The following is a 27,539-nucleotide window of genomic DNA, read 5'->3' as shown; positions in this document are numbered from 1 at the left end:
TTAAATATTATCGACCTCTCCTCAAAGGCTCATGACGATATAAATGTTACTTAAGGCATCGTATAAATATAGCAAATCTGTTGTCAGAAATTTACGGGACCCTTATATGATAAAATTTCCCTACATGTTCAGTATTAATCAAATAAGTGCATTTCCTTACGTGGCCTCTTTTCTGTATCCACAAATTGTAGGGCTGTAAATCTTTCTCAACTATTGAAGCAACTCGTTAGATAAATATAACAATCAGGATAGTAAAATTCAGTAACATTAGAATACAATCAATTTGAAATATATATGATTTTTACTTAAAGTAAAATTAAATTTTGAATACAATTATTACAGCTAAATGCCTAGCAACTTGGTACGTCATGATTTCGCAGGTAAATTCAGTTTTCTGCAGGTTCAAAAATCGGACATAAAAGTGTATGTACAAATGTATAAACAAATAATAATATTTATGTGCCAAGATAAATTTTTTATGGAAGTTTTTCATTTGCTTCTATGATTTTATGGAATTTTCCATTATTATTTTTTAAATCGAAAACTTGGTCTATTTTTATTTCGTATGTTTATAACGTGTCCTCCTATACTCAATTCAAACTGTATGCTCTAATAAACAACAGGTAGTCTTGTTATTTTTATTTTTGAATTCAGAATTTTCACAAGTACGTAATTATATCTTAATCACGATACATGTACCTGCAGAATGACAATTAGACTTTACAATTTGCTCATCTTTAAAAACTCTCAAGGTTATTTCTAATGATCATATTAGTTTTCATACACTAAAATATAACATGAAAGGTTGCCAAATTCCACAAATTTTTCGCGACATAACAAATAAATTAGGTTACATATAACAAATCTAAAAGTGTGACACATGAAATCCTTTTAAATCGTTTACATCTATGCTAAAAAAAACAATAATGTTAATGCCGTACAACAGATAATTAATGGAGAATGTATGATACATTCCTTTTGTTTGGAATTCTTAAAATTTAATTCCGAATTATTATTTAACAAAGCGGATTGCAGCACTGCAAAAGTGAAACGGTATTGTCAGAGCAATAAAGTGCTCTCCGATAGAGAGATTATTTATTTATTTAATGTTTTTGCCACAAACAGTATGCCTACGTTTTTTTTATTCGTATACTACAATGATATAGTAATGAAACAGTTTTTAATTAGTTTAATTCACTTTTTCCTGTCGTAATAAATGCCATATAAGCTGATCTCTTTTATATACAACTTTACATTATGTAGAAATAGAAAGCACCAAGAGACGTTTTATCACATTATCGTTCCATACAAGCGCAAACAAATGAGGAGTGGTGTTTTGCAGCATTTGCCGAATGTGTTTAATTAACTAACAGGTAGCGAGCGTTCTTACTTAAAATAAAAGCCTTGTTTTGACGGTGCATCCCACAGAAACGCGAAAAGGCAAACTTGTATAGCTTGTTAGTTTGTTTATTCAAGTTGCCCCCTCTTAAAACTGATTTTCTCCCTCCCCTACTACAGTTAATGAATATCTGTAAATTAGTCTCCGAGCTATTAAGTCTGGGATCTGTTATATAATATCGGTGTTCTCTGAGGCGATACGAAATATTACTAAAACAGCCTAAAACACTGCCACTTTGCCACTAAAAATGCAAGCAGTGAGTACATAATCTAGAAATGTGTAAATAAAAAACAGGTTTTATAGTTTTACGAACATAACGTGGAGTGCAAAGTGTTACCAAACTGTCTTGTATTCCTTAAAGAAATTCTATTACCGTATGAACTTATTTTATAATTTAAGTCCTTAGGTAATTCAGGAGGTTTAAAAGATGATTTGACGTATGAAAAAAGCTAAATGCATACTGGATAAATGACATTTTTACTTTCCTATCCATTATAAAAATATTAGAATATATTTTAGTGAGCTAAGAATGAGGACAACGAGAGATAAAACCACTTAAAGACCTGTATCTTTCAGAGTTTTTACTTCGTTGTTTAATTATATAAATATAAATGTGATCGGGTAAACGTCTGAGAGAACATTTTAGGCCAAGGTTAGGCAAGGCGACTTTTCCTTGAAGAAACAGAGAAAATCACGTGGTGAGATAAATGTTTGCTTTTATCTACAATCCAAAGAGGAAAATGTTTACAGTTTAAAAATGGTGAGCAGAAAATTATTTTTCATATTCACCAGCTTTAGCATATATTACACGAATTAAAGGTTTCATCTTAGCAGTCTCTTTTATACATGTATATGTACTACCAACCTACAGCTATAAGTATTTAAGTAGATAATTTCATTATGGGACTTCATGCACTTAGAAAAAAAGATCGAAATACGTTTGTAGCGTCCTTTTAACTGCATTTTGAAAGGTTTTCAGAAATCTTGATTATGATTTTTAGATCAATATTAAAACAAATTGCTACAAACAGTAATTTCTTACATATATTTATAAATATACTTATAATAGCAGATAAAAATTATGTCAATATAATACTACTTACATAGTCACTACCATGATTTGAAATCCATGATCATTTTAAATAAAAATTCAAGTTCAAGCAATTTATTCACTCACAAATAAAAAAAAAACATAGTATAATTCTATAATCTGAAGTAAAGGTTCCTTCGTGGTCTATGCGCTGGGATGAGTATCGATGTCCACTCAGACTTCTCCTGCAAACCAAATATTCAAAATCAAGTCTCCTGTAAGTAAAAGTACAATATTTGAGCAAGAGTACATACAATATATATTAAAGGGAGTAGATAACCGGTTAGTGATAGACCTGTTATTATGCTGGGATTACTTAAAAAGTAATTACTGTACGATATGCAAGAATTATTTTGAAAAAAAATTAATGCCTTTTAACTTTTGAATTATTATAAATATATGATTTGCTCTGTAATGGTGAACGTTTAGTGAGTCTAAAAACTGTTTATTCAAAAACAATCCTTAGTATTATCAGGCCACACCTAATGTGGAATTTTTATTTATGTCTATTTGTCTAGTTGTTAAGAATACATGTCTGTTTATACATAAACAAACATAAGATCTTAACTCTTTCGATTGAACACCGAAACAACCACTTTTACTCCTAGTAATGAAAACTACTATTTGACCTAACTTTAAAATGTGCCTTTGCTCCAAAGACATTTTCAGAAATCAAGGCCTCAATACCGTCTTGTTTTACTTTCACAGTGAAGTCACTGCTATACGTACACGTATGCAGGGCGAGTACAAAAACCACCGTATGTAGAAAATATGTAATAAAGGATTGAGTAAAAGGGAATTTGGGTTATATAAAAATTTAATGAGATTCACTTTGTTGACCTAACATTTTCATTAAACTTAAATAAGATTATCGATTTGTCATCAATCTGAGGGAATTTCACTCAAGCCACTTTGATCAAAATTTATTGACAAACATAAGATTTCATTGGAATTAATATTTTTTTTAGTTTTATAGACTTTTGGAAATATTTATATTTTATTACATTGATCCAATGAGTCAACAAGGGAAAGTGGCAGCAAGAGATTTATAGTTACATTGGGGAAATATTGTTATGTTAATTTTTAAGTATCATTGCTTAGTCTACTAACTTTCTTTAAATGATTGTATCTGATAAGCATAATGAGGGCTTTTTTGCTTATCACCGTTAAGTAGTAATTTGGCAATTGATTCCAGAAGTTCATAATACTTTAAACACTTATCGATCAGTGTATTGTACCAAAGTGTATATTATAAGTTGTGTAAAGAAAGTGGTATATTTTGAAGCGTGTGTTTGGATCGAAATTAATACAGAATTCCAGAAACCCTTCTTTCCCTGTGAAACAAACACGGGGCTCATTCTGAGAAGAGCGTCGCGACACCCAATCAGTGAGCCCTAATCCCCAAAGACAAATTAGTGCAACTACCGTACGTTAAAAAGCCTTCTTTTGTAAATTAGGCAACTCGGAGCTGATCCCGCTCATTAAAACTCCTTTGACGGGAACCGCCGATCTGTGAGGCGACGACGAGACGGTGCTCGCTGAGACAGGCGAATCAGCTGTAGGGATTACTTTATTTGGCTCTGATAAAGCGGAGAAAGTCAGTTGTCATGACGTAATACCAAAAGTGAACTGATATATTTAGCGATCATTCATATAGAAACGCGGATGTCTGGACACGGGAAGTCATGCTAATCACGTTTAGCGTGTATGATTTGTAGCCTAATAAACTGGATAATATCTTTCTATGTGATTTATTTAAATGAATTGGGTAATCGGCCATGTTTAAAAATTGGACAAAATTCCAGGATCGAAACTTGCATTTTTGGGAAATTTGTTTGGCAAAATTTCTGTGGTAAATATAAAATAGAAGAAAGGAGCAACAATCTTGCAGGCCTTTAGGCGTCCCTCTTAGTTAACTTAGCGAAACACAAATATGGTTGGTATTAAATTAATACAGTATTTTGTGATAGTGTTAAATAGAGAATGTTGTTCGATTGTTTTGCGTATATATAGACTATAGATGCAGAGGTCCAACTTGCTTTCAATAAGCATACAACCTAGTTATTCATGAAGCTCATAGAGGAATTTTCTCTAAGACAGGTATAAATATAAGTGGTTTTTAAGGGGGTGGTTGATAAGAGAGTACATCAAAGAGGTTAAACTATCAAATGATAACTTTTTTCATATTATGATTTTTAGCTCAACACACAAACCAACGGCTTGTCACATAATAATCGTTATATCTTCGAGATAAAAACAATGATATAATGCGACTGAAATTCATTAGGGTTTCCGGTTTGAAAAATTCGTACAGTGCAGTTTGAACCGGAAACTCTTTATGATAGTCACGTCGCCACCCACGTGGGTGTAGAGTTAGAAAGACAGAAATTCGCCAACTTCATTCAAACATTCAGTCCTCAAAGACTGGCTGACACCGATTTAACTTTTATTTACGTGTCTGAAGGTCGTGCTTATATATTGTATGGTTAAACAAAGCAGATTGACTACCACGCTTCACGCCAGCGTCTAAGCAGCAGGACGAATTATTTCTAGAACCCCGAGAGGAGGAAATGTAAGCCAGGCCCTAATGTTGGGGTAGGCTCAATAGACGCTGGTACAATGCGACCTCAGGCTTGAGCCTCGGCTCGTTGTTCACCTACCGACAGATTAAGTTTCCACCCCATTCTTCACGACCGGCGAAGTAAGTAAACGATTCAAAATATAAACACAGGCCTCCGGAAGAGGAGAAATTAAGGAAATAGTTCTTGAATGGAGGTCGCTAGGGCTATAATTTGGAACCGTATCTGGGGTAAACAATAATTTTGGATAGGTTTTGTCTGAAAGGTCTGTAGTAAACTGAGGAAAGCTCTTTTATTCGATACGCTTTTTGAGGTGTGTTTGTAGAAAACAGGAATTATTGCGGGACTTTTTGATCCGCGATGGGCGTGTTCGATGAAAGGCCACAAACAATGGCTTGAAACGTGAGCGAAGCGCTGCGTAACTTAGTACAGGCGCTCGACTTGCAGTTGAACGTTGATCACGACTTCTATCTGTTAGTTTAACTTCGTAGTTCCATGCTAAACATTTGATCTGTACCAGTTTATGACATTTCTGAATTTTTATTTAAAATATTGTTTATTGTGTTTGTTTGTCTTTTTATGTTGCGTACCAAACCTGGAATAATACTATTCTTACTACACAAGTTGTAAATATTTAATTGTATGTATAAGGAAACTATGAAACTGGGTGCTGTGAATTAAGAACGTATTAAAGGAAATTTTCTTACTGTATATAGTCAATTTACTATACTAATTAATATGCATACAGTACAAATTGAAATAAATATTTTCTAAATATGTAACAAAAGTTTCAAGTTTACAAATAAAAATGTACCTATTGATACTTTTGAAATATGCAATAATTCCTCGAATGAGATTACTTCAAAGTAGTTAATTTCTTGCTGCTTCTAGAAGTCTCTAGAAGAAGTCTCAAATAAAAGAAAATTAAATCAGTAATTAGAATTTATTTGTTGTGATAAAATAATATATTATAGTTATTATTATTAATTGTTTTCAAATATCCTGATAAGGTATTTATTTGTATTTTCTGAAATAATAAAACAATGTGAAGCAAAATATAAAAAGAATAAGACAAAATGATTAAAACTATGCTTGTAGTCCAAAAATGTGAGTGTGTGTTTTCCATTAAAACTAAATTAGGTTCCAAGTCATGAAAATAAAATGTTAAACTGTTTTGGATCTCAGATAATATTTATCTAATAATACTAATCTGAAAAAAATTGAAAATTGAGAACTCATTGTCGACAAAATTAGTCTATAGATCTACTCGTATCTTGTGTTCTGCATTAGTTGTCGCAAGGGAATACGTCACACGCACTCAACTGTGTATCAATTTATTTAACAGAACGGAAATCACTGTAATTCGTAGAATATAAATGTACAATTAATCACAACCTTAATTCGTAGCTATTTAAATACTTTTACAATAATTCTCCTGATTTTACTAAAACGTCATTAGAGTTCAATACAGGAAATCAACACTGTTAAAATACAGCACTAATTACTGATTCACTTGAAGTGAGTACTTAATGTGAATTGTCTCCCAACCACACACCTAACCATCGACGTTACGGTTTTAATCAGAGATAACTAGACCCAATTGAGGAGTAATTACATTCACCGCCTGCTCCAGTAGACCGTTAGTTTCAAACAAGAGAAGTAAAGATGGCGGGTAAATATTGGTGGCGGGGTGTGGAGAGTTAAGTAGAGTGTGAATACGCCCAATCATGCTCATTAACAAGTAACCACCACGTCAAACAATGGGCAGGAACTGCGGAATTACTGTGCTCACTACGCGGGCCTAATCTGCTACCCGTAACGAGGCCGGCTTCCTGGTCTCTGCTGTCTTGCTACTGGTTGCTTCTGTCCCCCTGATACATTTTGTCAGGTCAACTGTGGAACAATGTGGTTGCTACGCTGTCTGGCTCTACTGGCCTACCGCCTGCTTATGACCTCCTTATACCGCAACTTGCTGTCTGATATCTGATGCTACCTGATCTTCCGGCTTCTTCATAGTCCAAACAGCCGAGAGATAATTTGCACTTTATAAGTACACAACCCGGTTTTTCTTGAAATCGATTGAGAAATATTTCTGAGAAACAATTTAATCGTCAATCATGCTACTGTTAGTGGTCGTCGAAATAAGGGTGGGGGGTGCGGGGTTACTAATAGCGTTAAAAATATAAAACGATACTTTTTCTCTCATTGTATGTTTCCTAGCTTGATAGACTTAAAATTATCAAACACACTAATAATAGTTGTACCACCATCAGATAACTATGTAAAGATACTGAAAGGGTCTGTGCATGCTTAACTGACACTTATTTTCCATTGGTTTATATGTCTGATTGTTGGTTTAAAATTTTTCAAGCTATGAAAAATATGATCTGAGAAAAATTGATCATTTTATATTTTTAACCCATTTGATACCCTTCCATTTCGATCTTCCAAAAATAGCAAAGCTGAGTTTTATTTATTCTTGGGGGAAATTTATGTGTTGATTTCGAGAATAACCAGGTTATTCTGTCTCCTTACACAATCTGCGTTGGTTATAGGCTCCTGGACTACTGGGTTCTAGGGCTTTATTTACGTCTTCGAGGTAAAACTGTCTTGTGGGCATTAATTTTGTACTTGGGCATGGCATACCTACCTCACCATCGGCTGCAACAGGATGTCATTAATATTCACGTGTGTTAGTGGACAAGTTAGCTCGATATGATATAGAAATGTAGTGTGCCTGTCTCAGTTGTCATATACATCTGTAACCTAATAAGTTACAGAAGTATTAAAGGATCTCCAGTATATAAAAATAAAGTTTTAGCTAGATATTTTCCCAGGATTAAAAGAAGAAACTTGGTAGTGCTCACTTTATAATTCCATATTTCAGTCATAAATTATTCATATATAATTATTTAATTTATTTTAGATTAATTATTTCAGCTAATATGTTTCTCACTATGATTAACAACAATACAAAATAGACATGACCTAAAATTTATTATTAAATAGGAATGGCTACCTGGTTACTGATTGCATTGTATCACTAAACGATGGCAAATTTCCGAAAAATCCTGTTTCCTTCAAGCCAGGTACGATTAGCCACTGTAAAAAGATGCAAAAATTGGGTTTTTTATGGAAGAGTTGCGCCACTATTAGAAAATTTGATATGAAACCTATGATATAGTTTGTTTTATTTTGTGTTCATTACATAAAACCCACTTCTCTACATTTTTATGTTATTTTCGGTGAAATTAGCCGGGACTGAATTTCCAAAGGTGTCGTTCCTGAATTAAGAACGGCGAGTGTGTAATTTATAGGAACATGATTCGATATGTTTATAACTTTGTTATGTTTTTTATTACAAAAGCACACAAATTTAGCACGAAGTGACGAGGCCATTCTGAATAATACCCCCAAAGTCTATGAATAATCCAAAACATCATGTTAAAAAATCATATGTTCTTCGGGAAATAAAAATATTATCTTTAACAATATTTTGCATATAGAGCTTTTTCCCTGAAGATGTGAGAACTTTTGAAATGTTACTGTCTGTACTGTTTGTTTTCGGTGGAAAATAAAAACAATTTACGAAAAATATTTCGAAAAAAAAATTTAAAGTCTTTATACCGTGTATTATTGTATTTTTGTTCTCTTGACTTACCATTGAATATTATTTTTTTAGTAGTCCTATACAACTTTGAATTTATGCATTAAGTTTTTACACCCATACATATTTTAATGGCATACAGTTATTTAATAGCAAGTAACATATTATGTTCCACAGTGGGGTGCTCGATCAATGTATACAGCTTCAGCAAGAGGTCTAAACAAATACATGTTGTGTTGCAGGGTTCTCCCAGCTCCAAAGAAACTCCAGTTTTGGTTCCTCAGGCTCCTGTATGCCAAGTAAGTACAATATTTTTAATGAAAATATTTACAATATTTTAAAAGTACAATACATATGTATTATCAGTTATATGTATAATAAATAGATATTGCTACCAATTGGCTATTATAACATTAAATATTTTAAACTCTAAAAAGATTTTCCCGTTTGAAAATATATCATAATACAATTTATTAATCCACACAAACAATCTTTGGTGACAATTTCTATTTTAGAAGCTGTTGCAAAACATTATTAAATTTGTTGTGATTAGATTGAAGTGAAATAAAATGTATATTATGTCTCTGTTTATTAACATATGGACTGTAAGTAACTCAGATACTAAGTTATATGCAAAAACTATAAAACTATATTGATTCTACATAACTTTTTGCATATTATAAGAAATGCCAAAAGATAATTATATTGATAACTGCTTGCAAACATGGTAGTCGTCAGCGAAGTCATAGTTGCTGAATGACTTCTTTTAGAAGAAAGCTGCTCTAAACGCTCAGAATACAACATTAACCAAGTTAAAAAAAATAAAGACCAAACGGACAAATAAGTGTCGGGTAAATGGGATTGAACAATAATTTTTGAATTTTTTGGAACATTTTGTAATTTGTAATTTCTCTAGAACTATTAGGGAAAGTCGAGTGCAACCATTTTAAAAATAATCCACCCATGAATTTTTGTTTAGGGTAGGTGTAACCGCTTGCCTCAGTTTTTCATCTGAGTACTCCCCGCCTGTTAGTGAAGGGATGGAAGAGGAAAGTCTAGTGTGGTGTGCGACAAGGTGTCGCGTAGGGCCGATTATGTTCATTGCCATTGTCTACTCTCATTGTCTCTATCTCAGTGAGCCAGGCCCATTAATTAGCCCGATCCAACATGGCTGCCAACATAAGTACCTCTTCAGCGCAACAATACTACCCTTCTTTCGCTTATTGATTTTCCCTAGGGTCAGTTATGCGCTTCGCCGTTCCTTTCCTTTCCGGTGAGATACGGCCCATTACACATCTTTAACTTGTGCCCCCTCTTTTAATTTATTTCATAGTTCTCTTTTACACCTTAGAAATTCACTCTGTATTGAATACTTTTAATTGTGTACAAACGATAATTTTTATCCTCAAAGTGATGACTTACATGTTATTTCCCCCATATATTCACCAAGAACAGTAATTTTACCAGTAATTATTTTTAAGTTGCTGAATCAAATGTCTATTCATGCGGGAAAATTAAATTTTCCAGTAAGTAAGTTAATTACCGCGAAGGTCGGAAGTTCCAATGTAATTAATGCAGAATCATGCCCCTGAAACAACAAGGTTGTCAGTCTCGGTGCTTCTTTCTGAAGGATTAATTAATTAGCAATAGATTGTAAACACACTGTTAGGTAACGTGTTTTTTATTTAATATGTTCTTATTGATACTCTTATTATTTTGCAGCAAAATAATATTTCAATGAGATGGATTTAAAGGTTGTCATAGTTATAAATTAACGAGTAACAATTTAAATAAAGTTTTATTAAAATTTTAGACGTTTTTTTAATTTTCCCTAAATGCAACAATATAATAAAACACAAAAATAATATGCTTTCTGGCAGTTATGATAATTTGTATTTCCTTCACGTATAACATTTGTTTGTATAAAATAAAAAATTTAATTTGACTTTTAAGTTTTATAACTTCCTATTACCGATACAAATTTAATTGTTTTACTATGTAGTTTTCTAAAGTATAATTGAATCCCAGTGAAATAGGCAGTAGCATGCCTCATCTATTAATAAAATTGTGTGTTTTGGATTAGCAGAAATTGATATATACCTGAAAAATGTAATGTAAAAAATTTAAAGTACTGTAGTTCAGCGTGAATTTAAATACATGTATTATAAATTAGACATATGCTTGTTAATTAACACGCATGGATAAAAACATGCATAAATTAAACATATTTTAAATATAATTTTGATGGATTGTTGGATTATGATAGACTTTACATTCTGTGGACTGTTTGGTAAAACACACGTGTAACATATTTTGTTGTAGCTACTTTTACTTTACAGTTCAATATATTAGATATGAGATAATAACGCAATGAACCAAGTGTATGAGATATTCATGAAGCAAATTCAACCTTTTTAAATTGCCGTTTAGTAATGTTAATTTTTTTATAATTAAATTTAGCAATTATAAACTACTCCCTACGTCCTACGTTTATTTAGCAAAACACTGTACAATGAAATCCTAAAATATGTTATTTGGATGTCGACATAGACCACTGCCTATATGATAAGACCACTGCCGACACTACTAATTCACGAACCAATGCAGTTGTATTTATAGTAGTATTTTAACAATACACGTTTATTCGTATATAATGGTTTACTTGGAAGCTTACTTTAAATATATCTAAAAAAAGGCACCTTGCGAGCAATTGAAATGTTTGATATAATACCATTTAGGCAAAATACAGCTAAAACGTTTTATTTTGAGGTTATAAGAATTTGAGAAAGTACTCTATAAGTAATTTCGTATTGTAGCTATTGCAATTAGAAAATAAACAAAGTAAAAATCAATAGTGATTGAATGGTGTGTTGAATTCAATCAAATGCCATGCTAAGAAATTGTACACAGTTTGAAAACAAATCAGTTTCAAGATTAAACCACAAAACACAAGTTCAATCGTAGATAGCGCGATATGACAACAGGTGAACCACACAGCACAAACTGAGATAACGGGTCGGGTTATGATGTAAACAAGCGCAGCGCGATGACGCACATACGGAACCAGAAACCAACATTTAGCCAGCACAAAGCGAGACTGAGCGAGGTGGTGACTCGACAGGGCGGTGGTGTGAGTGAGTGTGAATGTGAGGGCAGGGCTGGTTGGCACAGCACCGCTGTGACATGGCCTTTGTGGCCAGCTGGTGTGAAGGTGTCAGGCAAAGACAAAAGAGAGGCCCATTGGGGGGCTCTTGAGTCCCTTTCAGCCCGGATCTTGGGTTTCTAGACGATCTCTCTCTCACATATTTCATAACCGTCCGGCCTCGACCACTTGAGCTGGGCTAAACTAGAGATCTGGATAACTCCGGAGTTGACGAGGTTTAGCATGTGGCAGCAGAATAGTGCTATCAGAAAAACATTTAGTCCTAAATATGACTTTGTTACTTATGAAGAATAGCCTGGCCACCAAAAATAGATGATTATTGAGTTCCATTAAGTGGCCTAACAAAGTATTTGCCAGTTCCTCGAAATCAACCAGAGTATAATGGGCATAATCTTGTTCCTTAGTCTAATCTTCCTGAACCAGAGAATGTACATTATTGTCCCGGATGTGTTCTTGCAACTGCACTCTTAAAATACGTCATTTCCACACCAGTTAAAGTGAAGGTTGTATACATTTCAATAGGTCTAGTGTGCTCAAGATGATCAGATTGTAGGAGATATAGGTTGAGGAAGAGAAGAACAGATTTGCTTAATATAAAAACAATAATTATGCTCAGAAGATAAACTGATTGAGGCAAGCTTCCAATTTTATCTGTAGAAAAACTGAGAAGTACTCAAAACGTTTTCTAGAACTTATGATCATTCCATGTCTCACCCTCTCGGGCTTCGGTTTCCGTGTTATTACAGGGTGGGGTGCAGCAATTGGCTCATTTCCACCACGGAGATTTACCGATTAAAATATATAATGTCAAAGTTACGTTAAACAACAGTGTTATAACCTGAATGAATAGTGAAGGCAAGTAAAGGATGCGGTGCCTCGCACGGAATGTCCGACTGTCTGACCACCTTCGTGCGTGACTTGGACTGAACATAGGATTAGTTTTATAAGAAACCTATAAAAGAACGGGTTGGAATCAGATAGAGAAAATATAATGGTATTAAGAAAGAAATCTGCTTGATGCAAGCGGAACTGTAGAAAGTTTAATTTTTTTAGCACAAGAGCTATGTTTAAGGTTCCTTCGAAATAATTTAGCCATTATTTTAATATTTTTCGACCTATCCTTACTTTTGAAAGTCGCATAATTCGCAAAGCGAACATCAACCCATTCTGTCTAGCCGAGTCCTGTCTTAACCAGGACATTTGCTTTTATTCGTTTCAGCTCTCAAAGTATTTTCTTGGTCTACTACTTTTCTGGTCGACTATTCCCCTTAACCAAATTCTGCGTGCCTCCAGCCAGTAAGTTTCTAAACTCAAGTGAGAAAGGCCCTAGTGTAAGAATGTCTGTCACTTTAAGGATGAACATGATGGTTTCTTCTTCGGACTGTTTGCATCTTATCAAGAGTAAAAAGAGCGCTGCGTGTAAATATAAGACCTAATGCGGCATCTGTACTTTGAAAATCATAATATGATTAAGTGTATAAAACTTGCAAGCCAAGCTAACTCGAAATTAATGCCTGAAACTGTCTCCTAAGCCAATTCTTACCATCTATAAATCATAGCCAATTGGACGGGTTAAATTCCAATATTAGTCCCAAAACTTTTAAGGTTTATAAATTAATTTGATTGATTTGGTTTTATTTATGCCTTTTGTATTGTCACTCAGAGAAACAGAATACTTAGGACCCCACGTAATTTATTTGTGGATGGATATAGCGGATGAGAGTTATACAGTATCCGCTAAAAGCTTGCAGTCCACAAAGACTTCACGTAAAATAGCACCTTTAATTAATGACATATCAATAGAAAACTAATTGTATTTCAAAATCAAAACTGAATCAATACTAGTTAAAGGTACTTAATTAAATATAACATTAATCTGACCCTGCTTATAATTACATTTTTTACAAAAATGCAAAAACATAAACGTTACTTTTTATATTTGGCCTGCTTTAGTCTCAAGCGACATCTGGGCAGTTACATTTCGTTAGATCCTTTTACATTACGTAACTAAGAAGTCTGCTCTTGTGTTACAAAAAATCGCATAAGTCGGAAAAATTCGATAACCCTACTTTAAAGAGTTCTAACTCCAAATATATAATTCCTTTCTGATTTAATTAATTTTCTCTTCTTTACCTCTTTTCCGTTTACTTAGCTGGCAATCTAAATAAAATGTGCTTGTGGATTGGTTTAGTAGGTTTTTTTTTATAGTTATTACGTATCTTCTTCGCAAAGCTCATATATCTAGTTACTTATGTCAATATCATACACAATCACAATATCAAACACAAGCAAATATTTTTTCAGAGGCCGCCAACGCCTCTACAAACAGCAAACTCGGAAAACCTGTGAACTAATTCTGACCACTTGTGTTATAGATTTAACATCATAAACATATCCTGAAGGTAAATATTAAAATACACCCCCAAAAGGAATTTCTATAAGCGCTTGATTCTTTTCCGACCGGTTTCGGAAGTCTCCACTCATAATGTCAATAATAGTGAGCGGTCTTTAAAATGACATCTACTCGACGAAGTTGCTTGAAACAGACCTAATAAAAACAGATATCAATTAACTGTATTTAGTAACAAAAGTAATGAATCTATAGTATTTTAATATTTTGATCAAATGTGTGTATGTATAAAATAAATTTTATAAATCTACTTTTTTATCTTTATCTAAAAACAATTACGTGAATATGAAATCTATAAAGTCCATTGAAATGATAAAATAATATATACAAAAGAAAGTGGAAGTCTTATGAAATCCAACCACCGCAATAAACTTCAGCCTTCTTAAGACGCCTCGATTCTCTTAACTACTATTGCCGTCATTCAAGTCCCTCGAGCATCAGCAATAATATTTATGTAGTACGAACCACATATTCCTGATTCATATTCGAAGGATACACAAAACTTTAATTTGTACTAACTCAAGCTGTCGTGGTCTCTGGTCTGAACCCCTAAACTTACTCTTAACACTTATCACACAAGATTTCTTTGTTTTACAATTTTGTTCGTTTTATGTAAGACAACTCTTCTCTTATGTGTTGTTCATACAATGCTTTAGGTTGAAAACTCTCTTTATGTTGTTTTTTTAATCTTTTAGGTGGTAGGAATACTAAAACTTGTTTTTCATTCACAGACTCATATGTTGGAAAAGTGAAAAGCCATGACCATCTGTATAACTATGAGCAAAATATCACTAAACATCTATCATAATAATTTACGAACTCTGTGTCTATTTTTTTATTCGAAACAGACCGCTAGAGATTTTCATAATCTCCATAGTTTAGCGGAGAGAAAAAAATACTGTGCTCCACCAAAAATATTAAACGTAACAGTAGGCGAACTGTATATAAATTCAAATAGCGATGAGCGAAATCAGAACTTTATTTACTGCCTGGGTACTATGTTTTGTCCTAATTCTGATTTATTCACCGATATATCTAATAAGCGAATTAATTTAATTACCACTAAATCGCTCAGTCTTTCATAGTTTCTTAATGATGTTGGAAAGTCCAGCCAATGTCATTATGTATGGTAAGCCGGCTGGTTTGGCTACCCATCTGATATACCGCCGCACAAATATAACTACACCATATATCAATTCTATACTGTATCTATTTTCAATCCGAAATACTGAAATGAAAAAAGTACTGCTTTAGAGTAGTAAAACTGCGTCCCTTACTTTGGCCAATCCGGTGACATGAAACTTGCAGAGTAAAACTTGGAGTCGTAAATTTAATTAATCGGGAAAAAAGCCTTCTTGCTTTTAGTACAGACTGTAAAGTAGAATAATGTATACAATTAGTTCTCGCTTAAATATGAACAATACAATTGCCTTAGTAATGTTTCATCTCGTTGATTTTAAGAATTTTTGTTAGATCAAGACCTATTATAATCGGAGATTATTCAGTAAATGATCGGCATCGTGCTGGGTTTTATATAAGGCTGTAGAAAGTAAATATGGTAGTTAGTTCCAGTTAATGTTATGTAGCTTAACTGCAGTAAAAATATAGAATTACTAATAGATCATCATTTGGATCTTGGATCCACGAGCACTGTCATCTACTGTCTCTTTTCGCATAAGTATTAACTACATGTTATATAGTACATTTGGTACACATACAAAAAAAATTTCAATTTTCTTCTAATTGACTACGAGTTGTTTAAATACAAACTCAAATAGATTGGAAACCGAGTTTGAATATGTATACAAAGAAGGAATATTTTCTGATTAATTTTATCGTTTATTGTTTAGTTTAAACATTTACAACCTATCGAAGATGTATTTAGACTTTTAAACAACGTGTACCTTTATTACCCTAAACAATATATAAAAAAGAAGAGTATTAACCGCGGCCTCTCCCTTCCACACAAAATACAAAAAGTTGGGTTTTCATTTTTTCTGAATTTGAATACATTACTAGCACAAATATAATCGCCTACCGGTTTGGAGAGGTTTGCGAAACATCTAACTTAAGTTTTAGACATTTAACGACATAAAAGATCAAGTTGCTTTACGTATTGAAAGTTCAATTCTAGTTTTACTAACTCTTGGGTATCTCCGTTAACACGATAGCATAGACTTAGAGACAGTCTACTTTAAAAACCCAGTGTTTTACATGTTTAGGAGATTATGCTAGGTACGTACCCTTCTACAAGCCTGCAAAAATAAACAAAGCTACGACAAAAAATTCAAAAAGCAGACATTGTTAACTTCATAGAAAAGTAGGACGTTGATTCTAAACGGCATATTAGTTCTCAGTACATGCTACTTAACAATATTATTTTCGTTACATGAGAACCTGGGAATTACAATCTGCGGGTTGACTCAAAATCTCCTTCCCTAACAGTTTATTCAATTATATATTTTTTCGGTTTCGTTGTTTGCGATTATTTTTGTCTAGCCTACTTGGATAGGAATGTATCTATACAGGTTTTTAAATACTGGCATGATGTAAATTATGGTAACATAACATGGACATAGAAACAAACATGTACACTATAATTTGAAATTTCGACCTTCATTGAGTCAAATTTTAAATCAAATTTATAAGCTTTTATTACATTTTTTTAAAACATATCTTAGTAATATTTCAAATAAGATCTCTGGAATATTTTTAGGATGTATATCTCAAATGTTTTATAGGGGGGGGGGGAGGCTGTAAGCCAAAGAATATTTTTTTGGATTTTAAACTTCATATTTTATAATAAGTTTTGTTAGATTATAATAATTATTTGTTCTGTTAAATGAATTAATTGCTTTTAAAACATTTTGTTATGAACAAAAGTTGTTATATATCAACATGAAATTTTAAAATTATACTTCATAAGACTCGTTACTCAAACAAAAAGAAAGTTTTGTATTAGAAAGTTTTCTATACATAATACAATTAATCAAAATAATATATTAACATTATACTAATCTAAAATGTCATTAAAAGAATGATCAATATTGTATTCCTTTTGCAATATCGGTATATTCGCGGGGTCCCAGAAACGGTTTTTGTCTTCTTTATCGATAATTGTACTGTTATATTTAGTATTGTATTCTTACAGTATTTATGTTAGGATTTTAAATATTCAATGATTTTACTTGACTTGTTTGTTTACACTACTATAATATTATGTATACATGACGTTTTTCCATAGTCTCTTTTCTATCATATTTGAATCCTGTTTCTCTTTTCTTAAGATAGTAGTAAAGGGTTATTTGTATACAAATAGTTTCAATAATAATAGTAATAGTGTTGATATTGTATGTCCTGTTATAATTATTCTGGTTGAAAAGTGATTAGAGTAATCTTCAGTCCGTATGTTGTTCAATAGGCTATTTATATGCTTTAGGTCAATTTAAGATATATCTTCCATGCCGTTCCCGTCTACATCTAATCTGAAAACTTGGTGTGAGAATATTCTTCGAGTGTAGAAGATTAACATACTACTTAAAGTGCACTATATTTTGTATTTCCTTTTTGGAAATCATTGGTGTTTTGCGTCTTCACTGTCCATGACCAGACTATTTCCAGAGATATCTTTGATGGTTTTTGGTAATATTTCCATACACAGGCATCGGTGCATGTATTATTACGTCGATAGCTGAAATCTGTACTACTAGCTTCATTTCAACAATTTTTACTCTCTCAATTTTAATATTTTCTTCACTTAGGTATGCAGATCTCTTATAAAAAGACCAGGCTTATGTCAACAAAACACAAATTAGTCGTAATATGTTTCGACTGTATGAATCTGACCATTAATTGCTTTATTTACTTTACATTCTCTAAATTTGTATTTCTCATATGTGCTTATAGCTTAAATATTTCTGTTACTTTCCTTTTATGTAGAGGATTACTGTTACTTTAAAGAAATCCTAAATATCATTTTATGGACAATGAAATTATTAGATTTTGGAAGATGTGATATTACAGCAATTGTGAATAACTTTTAATATCTAGGTTTACTTGTAAAATGTTCGTTCTAATTACCGCGCCAAAAGTAGCTGTTGCCAGATTTTGAATTTTGACATTAAGATTTCTGTTCCAGAATGTTTTTGACCGCTCTGGAGATTTTACTCTACTGGAGTAAAGTTAAGCGCTCTGCCGCCAGGCGCGCTAGGAGACTGTTACTCATTTATTGCTTTTAGGTTTTAGAGACAGGAATATTAACAAGTTGTAAAAACAAAATTGTTGCTATTTGGCAGTGAAATTAATATTTAGGACTCTACCAAGTTTTCAATATTTTTTCCTACGGTAGTAAATCAATCAATCACTGGGGAGTGCCGACGCCGAGTGGTCTAAGACGTTGTACTTTGAGTCTGAGTTAGAGATAGCGCAGGTTCGAATCCTGTCTGTGACCGTTGCACTATTTATCAGTACAATCAACCTTGTACTGTATCGGCTTTCCCCCTTATTCTGTTTGATAAGATCCTCGCACAGGCCAGTGGCCCATGAGGACGGGCAGAATGAGGCATAACAGGAGATCGGCTTCTCCTAAAAAAAAATAAATAAATAAGCGGTCGTATAAAGTATTATTTCATTAACTTATTATAAAATATTTAATTATTAAAGCTTTGTTTTTTGTATATATTAAAAAAATACAATTTTTACTCCTATACATTTACAATTCATATAGTATTATCGATATTCTAGTTAATTATTCAATATGGAGAATGTTTGTCTCATAAATAATAGAAGCTTTAACGGTACTACTGTATAGTAATGAAACTGCTGAATTGTTTAATGACTATATTCTAACTGTGTGGCTATCAAATTATGTCAATAAATTGCACTGCTGTGGTGAGTCTGATGGAGAGAAGGTGACACGATCACGTACTTCCAGGCGTTAACCTATTGAGGTGTTATATTGTTTAATAACCTCAACTGCAGCGTTCTGTGAGGAGTGCAAGGAAATCACATGGGCAAGTGGAAGCGACAATAGTTGGCGGCTCCCCACAAGACGCACTATGGTTAAGCCATTAACCGGATTAATTAACAGAGTAATAAAGTAATTAGAGGCACTTAGAACCAACATGGCTGCCAAGCCCCTCCTCTCCCCCGCAGTAGACTACAATGTGCGCCATCGATACACAGTTATTCGCGCAGTCCTTTCAATTCCTGTCTGTTTAAGGGCGCTTTTAACCCCTCAAAATTGTTTTTGACAAATGATAATCTGAGAACCCAGTGACGAGTTACCGCAGTAACGCGTTCGATCGCTAATTGGAACTCGTTACAGAGTCCTGGAACAGTTAGTGAAATTGGGATTTAACGGGATATGTGAGGACACTTCTGCGCGCTACGCGTGATATTGGCTTCTTTCGGACCCTAGGCTATCGATCCTGTTGTCATTCTTTCGAAATACTGACTGTACAAAAAGTGGAATGATATGCTGAAGAATTGGCTGACAAAATACTGAGGTCAGTAAAAATGTGAATCACACGACATCACCAATCCCTATTTCGGTGATGGAATGGACTAGGCAGTGGAATTAACCCAGGGTTGTTGTTGTTGTACCCATCGTTCTTCATTTCTGTTAATTTAGTCGTTATTGGTTTCCTCAAACTTTTAACGCCGTTGATAACTAGGCTAGCGGTATGTAATAGAATGTTTATATCAAAGGAGAAACCCGATTATTGCCTATACGATTGAGGCTGAATGGAAATGACAATGTCTTATAGTCTATGGTCGTTGTTTTTTATTCTTCCTGTTTCCGACATTTTAAAGTACACTGTGACACATTTGTGACAAAAGAAACGGGCATAAATGTCATTTTCGAATCAGCTTATTGTACAAAATACTTAAGATCGCTTTTTATTATAAAGCCCAACAATCGATATATCTTTCTACTACTACTATGAGGTCGTTTGTACCAATATAACCTGTAGGTTACGTATGTAAATCTCCTAAAGAGTTCAATTTTTCGTTCTCAAGCTGATAATGAACTTATCTTGATCCGAGTTTGTTTATCGAGCACTCTGTACTTGTATCGGTGTTCAAATTATAGTTCATTTAAATAAACCTGCTGGTTTACTCATTAAAGCTATTGAGTTATTTTACAAAAATTTAGAAATATCAACAACAAACAAACAATATCAAGCCCGACTCTTGAAGACTCTATTGTCATTTATTAAAGGAATTCGTAAAGTGGAACAGTCCTTCCAGTTTTTTTATAGGAACTAGTAGTAGGTGAAAATATGGAAAAAAGTTATAGACTATTATATATTTCTAAATTTACACATGATGGCTACAGCAAACCCGTCTTTAAAAAAGCAACAACTACATTGTTCGAACTAAAGTGTTGTTTGCACCTATTTAACCACAGTGGTAAATTTCAATATGTGGTATGCGTGATGAACAGTAAAAAAATGTCCCTCAAACATTTAAAAGTATGGTTTACTTCAGATCTTTGTAGATGTAGGGTCAAAACGATACACAGAATATCTAAGGTGAGAGAATAGTGAACACTGCCATTAATTAGATGTAACGTTGTATGATTGAGAAATTCAGTTCAATTAAGTTTATTAATAAAATTATACATATTTATTACGTTTAAACATATTTTAAATTCTCACTGTTCACTTTAAATATGTCAGTGAGTTGTTGCACAAAATATAGCTTATCTTCTACATTTATATTGGACCTCTTACGTTAAAAATATTATACTAACATAAAATATGTAAAAACCCAAGTCTCTGTCATATAATCTAAAACTGGCTGAAAATCGGTGAAGAGTGAATGAAGTGTATGCTAAATGTTAGTATATCGCCCTGAGTGTCATATCATACTAAAGAATTGAATCTCCAAAGCAATTAATGCATCTCCAAAACCTAGTAGTTCCAAAAACCTTAAAGGAGTTTGCTTATTGTAAGTAGCACGTTCTTAACTACGTACGTAACCGTGACATTTGATAAATAAAAACAACTAACTAGTGACTTTATATTTAGTACGAATGAGAAATATGATGAGAGTAAAAATAATGTGGAACTACATTTTTTACACAATTCATGATTCTAAACTCAAAGTTATATTGTTTATTAGTAGTGATATGTCACTCGACAATAAACACAAATATACGACGTTAAGCTCGCCTTTTTTCCGTTATTGTAATAAAAACAATACACTTCTCTATACAGACTAAGTTGATGTTGTTGTTGACTTCGCAATATTGTTGGCGTTTCCACCACACTGCCAGCAGGGCCACATAATTGTTTAGTGGTCCTAATGTGTCACGCTTACCTCTTATACCGTAACTGTATAAATACAACACATTTTTCAAAAATCGTTGTTGTTGATATCAACATTGTTGTTGTTGTTGTTGACATCAGTATCATTATTGATGTTGAACATCATTGACAGTAGGTTTATATGTATGTTTAGTGGTACTAGTATGTTAGTTACCCCACATTGAACAGACACTGGTACTTAGGCTTATCTAGTGCACTGTGATTGTAACACACACAACACACTTGCAGACTATGTTTGTTGTTGACATCAGTATCATTATTGATGTTGAACATCATTGACAGTAGGTTTATATGTATGTTTAGTGGTACTAGTATGTTAGTTACCCCACATTGAACAGACACTGGTACTTAGGCTTATCTAGTGCACTGTGATTGTAACACACACAACACACTTCACCATGCAGACTATGTTTGTTGTTGTTGACATCAGTATCATTATTGATGTTGAACATCATTGACAGTAGGTTTATATGTATGTTTAGTGGTACTAGTATGTTAGTTACCCCACATTGAACAGACACTGGTACTTAGGCTTATCTAGTGCACTGTGATTGTAACACACACAACACACTTGCAGACTATGTTTGTTGTTGACATCAGTATCATTATTGATGTTGAACATCATTGACAGTAGGTTTATATGTATGTTTAGTGGTACTAGTATGTTAGTTACCCCACATTGAACAGACACTGGTACTTAGGCTTATCTAGTGCACTGTGATTGTAACACACACAACACACTTCACCATGCAGACTATGTTTGTTGTTGACATTGGAGTATTGCTGATTTGACCACAGCACTGGCAGGACGGTCACATGTACTGTGTGTTGGTGCTAATGTGTCAGTCACCCCACATTGAGCACAGCTGGTGGTTATGCTTACACCCTTGTGCAGTGATTGAATAAACTCAACACATTTCTTAAAAATTGTTGATGTTGCCACAAAACTGGTAGTAGGGTTACATTAATACATGCAGTAGGGTGGTGCTAATGTGTCAGTCATCCCTCGTCGAGCACAGCTGGTAGTTATGCTCGTCTTTTGTACATTTAGGTAGGGTTAGCCTACATGTATTACCTGCCGCAGAGTGGTGTTAATTTGTTAGTTACAACACAGTGAACACACACTGGTAATTATGCTTTCCCCTTGTGCAGTAAATGTATAAACGCAACACACTTCTCAATACAAACTAAGTTTGATTGTTGTTGATATCAACATCATTGTTGATGTAGTCACAGCACTGGTAGCAAGGTATCATTAAAGTTATGTAGTGCTATTGTGGTTGAGTTCAACTGATGGTTTCGAATTTACATAGAGTCCACATATGTCTGCCCCAGCAGGCTCTAAGAACTCTAGTTTACTCGAAAACATTAGAGTTGGGAAAAAGTTCAGTTCACACATACCAGCATCGACTGGCTCCATGCAAGTATACGCACTTAGGGAAAGCCAGCATTGAAGTATGTAAACACGCATGCTCTCAGCCGTGCACATAGTTAGAAGCGTGCAACGTATTTTCTCATAGAAAGCATGATAGTCGCAAAAAGTATACTGATGTTACGTGTTATGCAGACGGCGACGGCTTTCTCCGATACTTATTATGATCAGGTGAAGTTCCCTATAAGCACTAAAATTATTTACTAATCAGGTGACAGTTATATGCCAGTGAAACCGGGTACTGAAATTTCTCCGTTGAGTGGGTAAATTCTGTGTAACTAATCACTGAGACCAACTTGGAGTATTCGAATTCCTAAAATTCGAATAAGTCTGCTGTATTCGAATATTCGGATAGTTTGAAAATAATTCGAATAATATGATGTATGATTTAACTACAATTTTTTACTGAATTGTGTTTTTCAAACACTGACTACTTTTAAGAGTGCGAGTTTGTGAATAGTAATCTAATTAATTACCGCCAAGTATTTATCTTTAACGAATATTTTATTCATTTCTATCTTGATAAAAAATTGTTGATACTATTTTTTGTGTGTAATTGAATATTTTAAACAAATAAATTTCTATATAAATAATTTCTATATACTTATTTTTATAACTACTTGTAAGTATAAATAAGGGTAATTTATGTTTTTATTACATAAAATTGAACAATGTCAATCATATTAATAAATAAATTATTAAATAATAAACCATATTATTCTAATGTAAAAATAAAGATTATTTAGTATTATAAAAATGTTGACAAATATTTTAACATAAAATGTTTAATTTTAAACTAAATTTAAGGTTTTTTATATTTCATGTTTAATGTAAATTAGCTGTAAGTTAAAAAAAACACAATATTAATGTAAATTATAATGTTTATTTACTTGAAATATCTATAGTGGATGCTAAATATCATGGATACTTGTTGTTGAATACTTAATCGTAATACCTAATAATGAATCAATAGTTTGTGGAGAATACTGAGAGAAATCGTTCGAATAATTCATAATAAATTGATTGGGCGTTAGCTAGTAGTTTGGTGCGTGCCCGATGGACCAAATAATTTGAATGATTTGAAATGAATACTTATCCGAATACCAGGTATAGTATTGGAATAGGTATTCGAAATACAAAATGTACCCAACATTCAGTGGATCTGTCTCAGAAATACAGTGTCAAAGCAAACCATCGAGTTTTGAATGTACACAATCGACAACTAATAATCCGGTTATCTCAGAAATGAAATAGTAAATAACTCTTCTTCATTCTTATCAACGGCAGAGGACGGAAATCCTAAGTGAAAGATTCTTCAAGACTTATATAAATTTATCTATGTGGAACATAATCATTACGGCTGTTGCTGCTGTTCTATGTCCAACCAGCCAAAGTCGACGAACGGTTAGCTCTTCCCATCTCGATCTTCCTCTTCTGATTTTATTTTCACTTTACGTTTTTAAAACGCTGGTCATTCCGCGCAAAACTAAAATTGAAAGGCCTATTACACGTGGAGCTTCTAATATAGAAGACATTTCCTAGACATACACCGATTCTTTATTTGAAGATCTGCATTGTTAAGGTTTGACACACAAAGAAAAATCTATATCAGTACCCAAAATATCTTGTTGAAGTTTAAATGGTAACTTTTGTAAGTCAATGTGGTAAAATTCTGCAATCACTGACTTTTAATAGGCCAGTACATTTAGCGTGCAATGGGGGAATATTCATCATATGTCTATAGTATGTGTATAGTATGAAAATTCAAAATTGTGAGTAAGCTACTTGGTGTTTGAAGAATAAGAGGTAGCACGTATTGGTTTTAGATTTTCTGGAGCATATAATCTAAAAACGTTCCTATAAATCAGTAAACACAAACCCATTTTTGAGGTCCAGTTTCACAAATTTTGACTGAGCACTTTTGCTTGATAAGTAATAGCTCACAATTCAACAAAATTTACTTTTATTTCTCTATTAATCCGAAAATTCCTATGCACCAATATAAGTGTACATTTAAATTTTGTTATGTTTTGTGCTTTAATTCGAGGTAATATAACACGTATTGCAAATTTGATTTCTATTCGGCAAACACATTAAAGTTACAGTACAATTATTAACTATCTAGCTGTAATAATTGTAGTTAACACCTTCAAAAACATTATTTTTTTATATTTTAACATTTTAGGTATTCATTTCGATTACCACCAAAACTAAAATTTCACATTGGAATTCTATCGTAGATGAAAATACATTTTTGATTTTATAAAATACCAGATTTTGTCTTGTTCAATACAAATTGGCTCTCCGAACCTAGACTGTTCTTGTAATTGTGCATATGATTTTTCAATTAGAAAGGTACAGTATTATGCGGTATAAATTCACCTCACGCTCAAAAAGAACGAAAATATATCCATGTGCATTGATATGTTAGGCTCGATAGAGCCTGTCACTTGGAATAATCAAATTATATTAACTGCGAATGATTTACACCTATAGAATCCCGATCAGTTCATTAAATCCCTGTTCACCGATGTCGCGTCGATCTGTGTTCGGCTTGGAGGCGACGTTTGTTTGATCTCTCATTTAATTAGCGCATAATCAATAATATTTCGTGGCATTTGGGATTGTTTTTTATTTTATATCGTTGAATAGATTAAATCCCTCATTAACACGTCTCTATAATTTACATGTCACTTGATCAAATCTTGCTTTCAATAAGGGCACTTGTTAAAAATATAAATATGGTAAAAAATTTAATTTCACAACCAATACGAATTTTTATCAGTGTGTAATGAATAGAGGATTCTTTTTAAGTTTTAGTGATATTTTTAGCCTACGTTGAAACCAAAATTCTTAACTTATTTTGGACACTAACTATTGTATTCATCCAAAATGTAATAATTGATCACGTTTCGCAGCGTATTTGACATTATGTTTTTGGAAAACTTGAACAAGTAATGCTTTTCGATTTTTGAATTAAGTCCAATTTCTTCTTTCTCTTGATCCATCTTCCATAAACAGTTTAAAAATAATACTTAAATATTTATTAATGATTAAAATATAACCAAACATGACTTATTATGGTGGTGCATCCCAATTCATGGAATTTGGCTGAGCATCATTGAAGCCTATCACTCAGTAAGTGTCATTAATCCTTTTTTTCCCGTCAGGAGATGTTTTCAGTATAATTATCTGTCCATACGTAGAGCAGATAGAGAATGAAATGAGCGATAGACTTAACATGTTGTGTACAATCTTAGAGACACTGGGTGTGGCGTACTCCTCCCTTCTCATACTTTAGAAATAGGACATCCTATGCACATGTAAAGAATGTTTACTTACATGTTTACGCCATTTATCTTTAACGTGGTAATAATTACTATCTGTACATTTTATTGTATTTAAAAATGTAAAAGCTGTCATTCTTTATTAGAAACTTTATAATAAAAACGGTTATTAGACTCCAATAAAGTATTTTGTAATAAAAAAATCTATTAGGAATACAAATACACCAGCAGGGGTACGCATGTGAGAAGTTATCAATAGTAAACATTGATCCTCCATTGTGACATGTCCTGTACCAAGGAATAGAGCTTTAAGAACGATATGTACTATTTTGAGAAAGACTTTAGTATAATTCCTTTTTCATATAGACTGCTTTTTAATTTATAAGTTTGGTATTTTCTATTTGTTTCACCACTCTCATGATTTTGGAGCAATAAAGCTATAAAAAAAACTAATTCATAATTAAAAATCACAATTTCACTATATTTATCTAATTGGTGTTGTATTTAAAACCCAAGATATTATAAATCTAAAGAAACTCAGTGTAATTTTACTTAAATAGAATTTATCTTTCAAACGATTAGTGAGAAATTTAATTATTTACATACTACATTTATCCAATGATAAGATTTAAAACATTAAAAAAGGTTTTCCCTCAACCACAACATAGAGATCCACAAAAAACGTATATCCATAGGATTTTTTTGTAGCTATGTACAATTATTACTTAATTTTATAAGAAATATGTTGTTTCTTTATGACGAGATATTGATTTTAAAATAATATTAAGTAAAATTATGCGTGCATTTTATGTATATGAGTATTTTCAAATCAACCTAATAACGCTACGTAACTCAAGTTTTTCCATTGAGTTAGTATATTATTACGTAGTCTATAACCCTGATTTTTTTTATTATATAGATCACATAAAAAGTTCTATATAGATGGATCCAGGAACTTTTAATTTGTGGAAAGGTATTCTTTTAGGTTTTAAACTTATGTAATCGCTCTTTATGTTTTTCAAAACTACTACCCTTTTACTATTTTATTTACCTATGACTACATTTCGTACAACTGACGCTACTTTATTGTTTCTGTCACTAGAAGTATGTTCTATTGTACCAACAAAATAATTTGAAAAATATGGCCACCTGTTTTGTCAATAATTCAATATTGTAGTGCAATAATTTGAAAATTTTTACAACAATATGCGATGATTATTAAATGAAACCCTCCTCGT

General features: G+C 32.8%; 1 protein-coding gene across 1 annotated transcript in view; it reads left to right on the top strand.

Annotated features, from left to right (window-relative positions):
• Nucleotides 1-27,539, top strand: part of LOC124357119 (visual system homeobox 2-like) — a 193,882-nt gene that overhangs the window by 42,978 nt on the left and 123,365 nt on the right. Inside the window, exon 2 of the mRNA XM_046808589.1 lies at nt 8,918-8,974. Coding sequence (XP_046664545.1) covers nt 8,918-8,974 — 57 coding nt within the window. The remainder of the gene's footprint in view (nt 1-8,917; nt 8,975-27,539) is intronic.

This window comes from Homalodisca vitripennis, chromosome 3 (genome assembly GCF_021130785.1).
Source record: "Homalodisca vitripennis isolate AUS2020 chromosome 3, UT_GWSS_2.1, whole genome shotgun sequence".
NCBI lineage: Eukaryota > Metazoa > Arthropoda > Insecta > Hemiptera > Cicadellidae > Homalodisca > Homalodisca vitripennis.
Note: the sequence above shows the minus strand (reverse complement) of the source record. Positions and strands in the feature narration are given on the sequence as shown.